Source organism: Pleurodeles waltl, chromosome 9 (assembly GCF_031143425.1).
Source record: "Pleurodeles waltl isolate 20211129_DDA chromosome 9, aPleWal1.hap1.20221129, whole genome shotgun sequence".
NCBI lineage: Eukaryota > Metazoa > Chordata > Amphibia > Caudata > Salamandridae > Pleurodeles > Pleurodeles waltl.
In genome coordinates, this window is record NC_090448.1 from 579806811 (window position 1) to 579816886 (window position 10076).

At 40.3% G+C, this 10076-nt stretch overlaps 1 protein-coding gene across 3 annotated transcripts; it reads right to left on the minus strand.

Moving 5' to 3' along the window:
* Window positions 1-455: 455 nt before the first annotated feature.
* Window positions 456-9096, minus strand: LOC138259687 (uncharacterized). Of its 3 annotated transcripts, none has more exons than XM_069207575.1 (3): window positions 8025-9096; window positions 6505-6619; window positions 456-5978 (listed from the first exon to the last, which is right to left on the minus strand). In XM_069207575.1, exon 3 carries the CDS (start codon window positions 3933-3935, stop codon window positions 2145-2147), a length of 1791 nt encoding a protein of 596 aa, XP_069063676.1. In that variant the 5' UTR covers window positions 3936-5978; window positions 6505-6619; window positions 8025-9096; the 3' UTR covers window positions 456-2144. The 3 variants fall into 3 exon arrangements, with proteins under 3 accessions (XP_069063676.1, XP_069063677.1, XP_069063675.1); XM_069207576.1 differs by having other exon boundaries at window positions 456-2252; window positions 2779-6619; XM_069207574.1 differs by having other exon boundaries at window positions 456-6619.
* Window positions 9097-10076: the final 980 nt, after the last annotated feature.

The window sequence follows — 10076 nt, forward strand, 5'->3', positions numbered from 1 at the left end:
CATCTCAAGATTGGAGGAATCTATCTCTTAAAAAACTATTTGCAGACAAACGATTGGCTTGTAAAGTTAGATCTCAAGGACGCTTACTTCTTATTTCATATGGACGGTTCTAGTCAAAGATATCTACTCTTCAGTTGAAGGTGTGTTCTCTACCAGGTATTTTGCCTTCCTTTAGGACTGTCATCATCTCCTTGGAGTTTTACCAAGGTGTTGCATCCAGTGGTAGCCTAACTCAGAGAAATGGATGTCCGGCTAATAAAATAATTGGATTATATTTTGCTTTTGTCCCACGACAGGGTAGAGCTATTGGAACATTTGAAGATGACAATCAAAGTCCTGGAGAGTCTTGGTTTCATAGCGAATACAGAGAAGTGTGTTATGGTCCTGTAGTGCTTTCCTCTTATCTAGTTTCTAAGCACTAACATAACACAACAGAAATGCACTTCTGAGGTCAAAGAAGACTTTTATTGTTGTTATATGAATGACGAATTAGTAGCTTTCAAGTCCGCGTTAATCAAACAAAATATATCAGTTTGCAATATACACAGCAGGTTATATTTATAAGATATTGAATGCAAAGCAAAACAAATACTTCACCGTGTAGGAACTATTTACAGCTACATCTTTCTAAGGTCTGCAAGCTGATGACCCCTGTCAGCCGTGAGAAAGAGTTTCATCTACCCACACGGGATGCTGGCAGCTGGCGCCAAGCTCCAGCACGAGGCCCGGCAGATTCGAATCTCACTCTCTGCAGCCTGTTACATTCGTTACAAAGGTGTGCCCCCTCCTCTCAGACCTGGGAAACTGAGCAAGCCTTTTGGAGACTGGCCAGGTCTCCAAGACTACTCCTGTTCCCAAGCTCAAGCGAGGAAAAACAACGCCCATGTACTCTCTCTTATCAGGTCTAGTCTACTGTGAGAGCAAAACATCTTGGTTCTCTGGTGCAAAAACACAGCTTGGAAAAATACAGCTTGGATTCTCAACTGCAATGTCTAACTCCACGTTAAAGGCAATGGGCAGCTAACCTAAATATCAAATGCAATGTCATGTTAAAGGCAATAGGCAGCTAACCTAAATATCAAATGCAATGTCTAGTGTCATGTCAAAGCCAATAGGCATCTAAGCTGAATACAAAATGCAATGTCTTATATCATGTCAAAGCCCATAGGCAGCTGAGCTGAATATAAAATGCAATGTATAATATCATGTCAAAGCCAATAGGCAGCGGAGCTGAATACAAAATGCAATGTCTAACATCATGTCAAAGCCAATAGGCAGTTAAGCTGAATACAAAATGCAATATATAATATCATGTCAAAGTCAATAGGCAGAATATCTAATAGCATGTCAAAGTCAATAGGCAGCTAAACTGAATACATCATGTCAAAGTCAATAGGAATGCAATGTCAAAGCCAATAGGCGGCTAGACTGGATACAGCATGTCAAAGCCAATAGGCAGAATATCTAATAGCATGTCAAAGTCAATAGGCAGCTAAACTGAATACATCATGTCAAAGCCAATAGGCAGAATACAGAATGTAATGGCTAATGCGATGTCAAAGCCCATAGGCGGGTAAACTGAATACAGAAAGTAATGGCTAATGCCATGTCAAAGCCCATAGGTGGCTCAACTGAACAAAACATACAATGTGCTACTGGTGAACATTGAGCAACTAATATGCGCAGTGGTGAAACACAAAGTCATTGGTCAAAACAAAACTTATCAAATGGCAGGGCAGGACATTCCGCCCTTTGACCAATGAATTTTTGTTTCACATATCTCATATTTCAAACAAACAAAAAAAAAACATCAGATCAAAGCAATCCCTGTAAAGCAATAGAAGTGAATTAACACATTGATCTCATAACCTTTCACATCAGATACATCTACATAGAAAAGACTGAGCAATTTTTTTTTTTTTTTTTTTCTCTGAATGAGTCTCTAATTCAACAGTGTTAGCAATTTGATGTGGCATGAGTTCTACTCATGTAAAGATGCACGGTCCACTTGAAAGGTTTGCTGGAAGATAAGCAAAAGTCAGAGTTCCATACGAGAGGGAAAAAAAAAAAAACACAGCAAACAAGTTGAACTTGAACTGAAGGCGCAGTTTGCGCAAAATGGATCCATGGTGCTGGCACTTTACTCAGCCAGGTTCAGGTTGGGGATTCGGTCCCTTCCCCGACCCCACACGCACACACCGGAAGGGGGACCACACAGTGCACTCAGGGACAGTGGCGAAACGTGGTAGGATCTGCAAAAGAAACAAGTATGACTTTTCTTGCAAATAACATTTTTCATTTAAACTGCACCCTTCCTCTTTCTTTCCCTGTTTTATAATCAGCAGGACGTTTTTGAGGCCCTTTGTTATATTTTCTGCAGGTTCTGGAGGGTCACTTAGGGCTTCAGCCCACACATCAGTACTGAGGTTTTTATCTGCTGCGCCACAGCTTCCCTTTTCTTGCACTGTCAGAAGGGCTGGGGCAGACTCCTTCTTTAACAAACCTCCATTCACTGCACTTTTGCCAATTTGGGCCATTCTGTCTCCAATTTGTATGAATGAATCAGATTCTTTTCTAGGTATCAGCATAATTTCGATTTTTCCTTGGTAATCTGCAGCAATCACTCTCCCTAAAACCTGATCACTTTGCCATTTCTGTTCTGGTAACTTTCCTCTCCCCAACTGCTCTGTGACTGCTTGCATGACAGATTGCTTTTGTGCGTGCTGCACAGTTTTTATCAAATCTAGGGGAATGTGCATCTCTCTCATCTCTGCCCACCTGTAAGTGGCTTTTTCTCTCAGCTGTTCACATTTCTGGGGCACCCACTTAGCCATCCCCACTAAGTCAGAATTCTGGGTGTACACTTCTCTCTCTGAATTTTTCTCATTAACATCTGCAAGGTAATTGAACCAGTTAGGTACAAGCCATATGTAAAAACAAACAGCTAAAACATCAGCAATAAACCAAAAATCAGCGTAAAAATGACACATCTCACGTAGCTCTTGCTTTAAAATCTGACACACATTATACAACGCTGTTCCTTCTACGGTGCCAGAAAACAACATTTCAGTCAATGAATCATTAGTAAAACAAACATGCTTTTTATCTTCAGTAGACACGAATTCAAATGGTGCACACAATTTCATCTGTAATTCTTTTATCTGTGGTACTCTAGCCCTGTCTTGCAAGTACCAGATCCATTGTATGATTCTAGCTAGGGGCACTATTTTCTTTCCTTGTTCTTGATTTAAATGTACATAAGTATTTCCTTCTTGCACTGCGCAGAAACTTAATGTCTGCATTATTTCATTTGCCAAATCACAAGCGCGCAGCTGCATATTATTTTTCACAGTGACCATATACAAAAGTGTTAGGATTTCTCTCAAATGAGGGCTATTCTTTTTCCAAAAATCAAACAAGCTAATGAAACTCGGGGTGTCTTGCTCTAAAATCCTTCGTTTTACTTGTGCATTTTGCAACGGTAACTCGTAAATCACATTCTGGTCCCTCGTGTTATCAGTTAAGGAATGCACTTTGTCTGCCAAAAACCCTGGCTCACACGGAAACTCAGTGCAGCTCGGAGCTGTCTTAACCCCCTCATTACTGGAATGGGACAAGAAAGATTCTTCAAAAACAGCCTTTTTATAACTTTCAGTCGGGCTAATTTGCTCACGTAAATTCCTATTTTCATGTTCCAACTGCCTACATTTCTCCTGCATTTCTCTGTAAGCAGATAAAGGTATCCAGACCTTTCTGTCATCATTACTTCCAAAACACACGTTTTCTACATATATACAACGGGAATTATTTCTCAAAACAACATCAGGCATTTTAGCTACACATGCATTTTCTTCTGTAATTCCCCAAACAGAAAACAATTCACAGTTTTTCTTAGCACCATCAGGCAGTTCATCAACACATGTATTCTCAGACATGGTCTGCCGTGCTACTGTGATTCTCCAAACAGAAAACAATTTTGGTAATTCTCCAAACAACAAAAACAATTACACTTTGAAAGTGTGCACTTAGAAATCTACTAACTCGTCAAACCCCTTCTTAATCACCTCTTAATGACCGACACCCCACGACTCCAGGTACCAATTGTAGTGCTTTCCTCTTATCTAGTTTCTAAGCACTAACATAACACAACAGAAATGCACTTCTGAGGTCAAAGAAGACTTTTATTGTTGTTATATGAATGACGAATTAGTAGCTTTCAAGTCCGCGTTAATCAAACAAAATATATCAGTTTGCAATATACACACCAGGTTATATTTATAAGATATTGAATGCAAAGCAAAACAAATACTTCACCGTGTAGGAACTATTTACAGCTACATCTTTCTAAGGTCTGCAAGCTGATGACCCCTGTCAGCCGCGAGAAAGAGTTTCATCTACCCACACGGGATGCTGGCAGCTGGCGCCAAGCTCCAGCACGAGGTCCGGCAGATTCGAATCTCACTCTCTGCAGCCTGTTACATTCGTTACAAAGGTGTGCCCCCTCCTCTCAGACCTGGGAAACTGAGCAAGCCTTTTGGAGACTGGCCAGGTCTCCAAGACTACTCCTGTTCCCAAGCTCAAGCGAGGAAAAACAACGCCCATGTACTCTCTCTTATCAGGTCTAGTCTACTGTGAGAGCAAAACATCTTGGTTCTCTGGTGCAAAAACACAGCTTGGAAAAATACAGCTTGGATTCTCAACTGCAATGTCTAACTCCACGTTAAAGGCAATGGGCAGCTAACCTAAATATCAAATGCAATGTCATGTTAAAGGCAATAGGCAGCTAACCTAAATATCAAATGCAATGTCTAGTGTCATGTCAAAGCCAATAGGCATCTAAGCTGAATACAAAATGCAATGTCTTATATCATGTCAAAGCCCATAGGCAGCTGAGCTGAATATAAAATGCAATGTATAATATCATGTCAAAGCCAATAGGCAGCGGAGCTGAATACAAAATGCAATGTCTAATATCATGTCAAAGCCAATAGGCAGTTAAGCTGAATACAAAATGCAATATATAATATCATGTCAAAGTCAATAGGCAGAATATCTAATAGCATGTCAAAGTCAATAGGCAGCTAAACTGAATACATCATGTCAAAGTCAATAGGAATGCAATGTCAAAGCCAATAGGCGGCTAGACTGGATACAGCATGTCAAAGCCAATAGGCAGAATATCTAATAGCATGTCAAAGTCAATAGGCAGCTAAACTGAATACATCATGTCAAAGCCAATAGGCAGAATACAGAATGTAATGGCTAATGCGATGTCAAAGCCCATAGGCGGGTAAACTGAATACAGAAAGTAATGGCTAATGCCATGTCAAAGCCCATAGGTGGCTCAACTGAACAAAACATACAATGTGCTACTGGTGAACATTGAGCAACTAATATGCGCAGTGGTGAAACACAAAGTCATTGGTCAAAACAAAACTTATCAAATGGCAGGGCAGGACATTCCGCCCTTTGACCAATGAATTTTTGTTTCACATATCTCATATTTCAAACAAACAAAAAAAAACCATCAGATCAAAGCAATCCCTGTAAAGCAATAGAAGTGAATTAACACATTGATCTCATAACCTTTCACATCAGATACATCTACATAGAAAAGACTGAGCAATTTTTTTATTTTTTTTTATTTTTTTTTTCTCTGAATGAGTCTCTAATTCAACAGTGTTAGCAATTTGATGTGGCATGAGTTCTACTCATGTAAAGATGCACGGTCCACTTGAAAGGTTTGCTGGAAGATAAGCAAAAGTCAGAGTTCCATACGAGAGGGAAAAAAAAAAAAACACAGCAAACAAGTTGAACTTGAACTGAAGGCGCAGTTTGCGCAAAATGGATCCATGGTGCTGGCACTTTACTCAGCCAGGTTCAGGTTGGGGATTCGGTCCCTTCCCCGACCCCACACGCACACACCGGAAGGGGGACCACACAGTGCACTCAGGGACAGTGGCGAAACGTGGTAGGATCTGCAAAAGAAACAAGTATGACTTTTCTTGCAAATAACATTTTTCATTTAAACTGCACCCTTCCTCTTTCTTTCCCTGTTTTATAATCAGCAGGACGTTTTTGAGGCCCTTTGTTATATTTTCTGCAGGTTCTGGAGGGTCACTTAGGGCTTCAGCCCACACATCAGTACTGAGGTTTTTATCTGCTGCGCCACAGCTTCCCTTTTCTTGCACTGTCAGAAGGGCTGGGGCAGACTCCTTCTTTAACAAACCTCCATTCACTGCACTTTTGCCAATTTGGGCCATTCTGTCTCCAATTTGTATGAATGAATCAGATTCTTTTCTAGGTATCAGCATAATTTCGATTTTTCCTTGGTAATCTGCAGCAATCACTCTCCCTAAAACCTGATCACTTTGCCATTTCTGTTCTGGTAACTTTCCTCTCCCCAACTGCTCTGTGACTGCTTGCATGACAGATTGCTTTTGTGCGTGCTGCACAGTTTTTATCAAATCTAGGGGAATGTGCATCTCTCTCATCTCTGCCCACCTGTAAGTGGCTTTTTCTCTCAGCTGTTCACATTTCTGGGGCACCCACTTAGCCATCCCCACTAAGGCAGAATTCTGGGTGTACACTTCTCTCTCTGAATTTTTCTCATTAACATCTGCAAGGTAATTGAACCAGTTAGGTACAAGCCATATGTAAAAACAAACAGCTAAAACATCAGCAATAAACCAAAAATCAGCATAAAAATGACACATCTCACGTAGCTCTTGCTTTAAAATCTGACACACATTATACAACGCTGTTCCTTCTACGGTGCCAGAAAACAACATTTCAGTCAATGAATCATTAGTAAAACAAACATGCTTTTTATCTTCAGTAGACACAAATTCAAATGGTGCACCCAATTTCATCGGTAATTCTTTTATCTGTGGTACTCTAGCCCTGTCTTGCAAGTACCATATCCATTGTATGATTCTAGCTAGGGGCACTATTTTCTTTCCTTGTTCTTGATTTAAATGTACATAAGTATTTCCTTCTTGCACTGCGCAGAAACTTAATGTCTGCATTATTTCAGTTGCCAAATCACAAGCGCGCAGCTGCATATTATTTTTCACAGTGACCATATACAAAAGTGTTAGGATTTCTCTCAAATGAGGGCTATTCTTTTTCCAAAAATCAAACAAGCTAATGAAACTCGGGGTGTCTTGCTCTAAAATCCTTCGTTTTACTTGTGCATTTTGCAACGGTAACTCGTAATCGTGTTATCAGTTAAGGAATGCACTTTGTCTGCCAAAAACCCTGGCTCACACGGAAACTCAGTGCAGCTCGGAGCTGTCTTAACCCCCTCATTACTGGAATGGGACAAGAAAGATTCTTCAAAAACAGCCTTTTTATAACTTTCAGTCGGGCTAATTTGCTCACGTAAATTCCTATTTTCATGTTCCAACTGCCTACATTTCTCCTGCATTTCTCTGTAAGCAGATAAAGGTATCCAGACCTTTCTGTCATCATTACTTCCAAAACACACGTTTTCTACATATATACAACGGGAATTATTTCTCAAAACAACATCAGGCATTTTAGCTACACATGCATTTTCTTCTGTAATTCCCCAAACAGAAAACAATTCACAGTTTTTCTTAGCACCATCAGGCAGTTCATCAACACATGTATTCTCAGACATGGTCTGCCGTGCTACTGTGATTCTCCAAACAGAAAACAATTTCGGTAATTCTCCAAACAACAAAAACAATTACACTTTGAAAGTGTGCACTTAGAAATCTACTAACTCGTCAAACCCCTTCTTAATCACCTCTTAATGACCGACACCCCACGACTCCAGGTACCAATTGTAGTGCTTTCCTCTTATCTAGTTTCTAAGCACTAACATAACACAACAGAAATGCACTTCTGAGGTCAAAGAAGACTTTTATTGTTGTTATATGAATGACGAATTAGTAGCTTTCAAGTCCGCGTTAATCAAACAAAATATATCAGTTTGCAATATACACAGCAGGTTATATTTATAAGATATTGAATGCAAAGCAAAACAAATACTTCACCGTGTAGGAACTATTTACAGCTACATCTTTCTAAGGTCTGCAAGCTGGTGACCCCTGTCAGCCGCGAGAAAGAGTTTCATCTACCCACACGGGATGCTGGCAGCTGGCGCCAAGCTCCAGCACGAGGTCCGGCAGATTCGAATCTCACTCTCTGCAGCCTGTTACATTCGTTACAAAGGTGTGCCCCCTCCTCTCAGACCTGGGAAACTGAGCAAGCCTTTTGGAGACTGGCCAGGTCTCCAAGACTACTCCTGTTCCCAAGCTCAAGCGAGGAAAAACAACGCCCATGTACTCTCTCTTATCAGGTCTAGTCTACTGTGAGAGCAAAACATCTTGGTTCTCTGGTGCAAAAACACAGCTTGGAAAAATACAGCTTGGATTCTCAACTGCAATGTCTAACTCCACGTTAAAGGCAATGGGCAGCTAACCTAAATATCAAATGCAATGTCATGTTAAAGGCAATAGGCAGCTAACCTAAATATCAAATGCAATGTCTAGTGTCATGTCAAAGCCAATAGGCATCTAAGCTGAATACAAAATGCAATGTCTTATATCATGTCAAAGCCCATAGGCAGCTGAGCTGAATATAAAATGCAATGTATAATATCATGTCAAAGCCAATAGGCAGCGGAGCTGAATACAAAATGCAATGTCTAATATCATGTCAAAGCCAATAGGCAGTTAAGCTGAATACAAAATGCAATATATAATATCATGTCAAAGTCAATAGGCAGAATATCTAATAGCATGTCAAAGTCAATAGGCAGCTAAACTGAATACATCATGTCAAAGTCAATAGGAATGCAATGTCAAAGCCAATAGGCGGCTAGACTGGATACAGCATGTCAAAGCCAATAGGCAGAATATCTAATAGCATGTCAAAGTCAATAGGCAGCTAAACTGAATACATCATGTCAAAGCCAATAGGCAGAATACAGAATGTAATGGCTAATGCGATGTCAAAGCCCATAGGCGGGTAAACTGAATACAGAAAGTAATGGCTAATGCCATGTCAAAGCCCATAGGTGGCTCAACTGAACAAAACATACAATGTGCTACTGGTGAACATTGAGCAACTAATATGCGCAGTGGTGAAACACAAAGTCATTGGTCAACACAAAACTTATCAAATGGCAGGGCAGGACAGGTCCCCTCTCAGAATTTAGAATTTTTAGGCATCCAGGTAGCTACTCTTTTGTCACAACATTTGCTTCCACACAAGTAAGTAACAAAGATAAAGAGATAAAATTTGTTTTTTTATTTCAAAGGAGGAGATCTTTTAAAAAAAAAACTTGCAAGAGTGTTGGGGCTTCTTCATCTATATGGGCCCTTACATTACAGGGGCCAGCAGAGACTGATGCATGGGGCTTAAGAAAAGGCTTATGGTATGGAGACACTTTCCCTGTCATTAGATGATCGGGAGGATCTGGAGTGGTGGTTAAGGATTCTAGAGGCATGAAACGGCAAGGCCATATTTGGAAATGCTCCAGTCCTGGTCTTGGAATCAGATGCCAGCAATCTAGGTTGGGGAGCATATCTGAACAGTTTAGAAACAGGTGGAAGATGGTTCGAGAAGGAGAGATTAATCTATATAAGTTGTTTAGAGATGCTAGCGGAACGCAATGCTTTAATGAGTTTCAAGAATTTATTGACAACCAGTGTTACACTGATTCGTTTAGACAATTACAGAGATATATCTTATATAACCACTTGGGTGGTCCGAGATTGAAGGTTGTGATGGAGTTAGCAAAACACTTTTGGTATTTCTATTGGAACCAAAAGATTATATTGAGAGCAGAATTTATTCCAGGCCTACAAAATGTAAGAGCAGATTGGAATTCCAGATACATCAGGAATTCCAGTGATTGGAAATTGAATCCAGTCGTTTTCTGTCATATTCAGAGACTTTGGGGTGCAATACAAGTAGACTTGTTTACGACCAGATTGACTTGGTAGCTTGGCACGAGCAGGCAGGCTTAACTTCCGAAGCAATGTGTACAGTATTTGTACCAACACACGCAGTAACTCAGAGAAAACACTACAAAATGACAC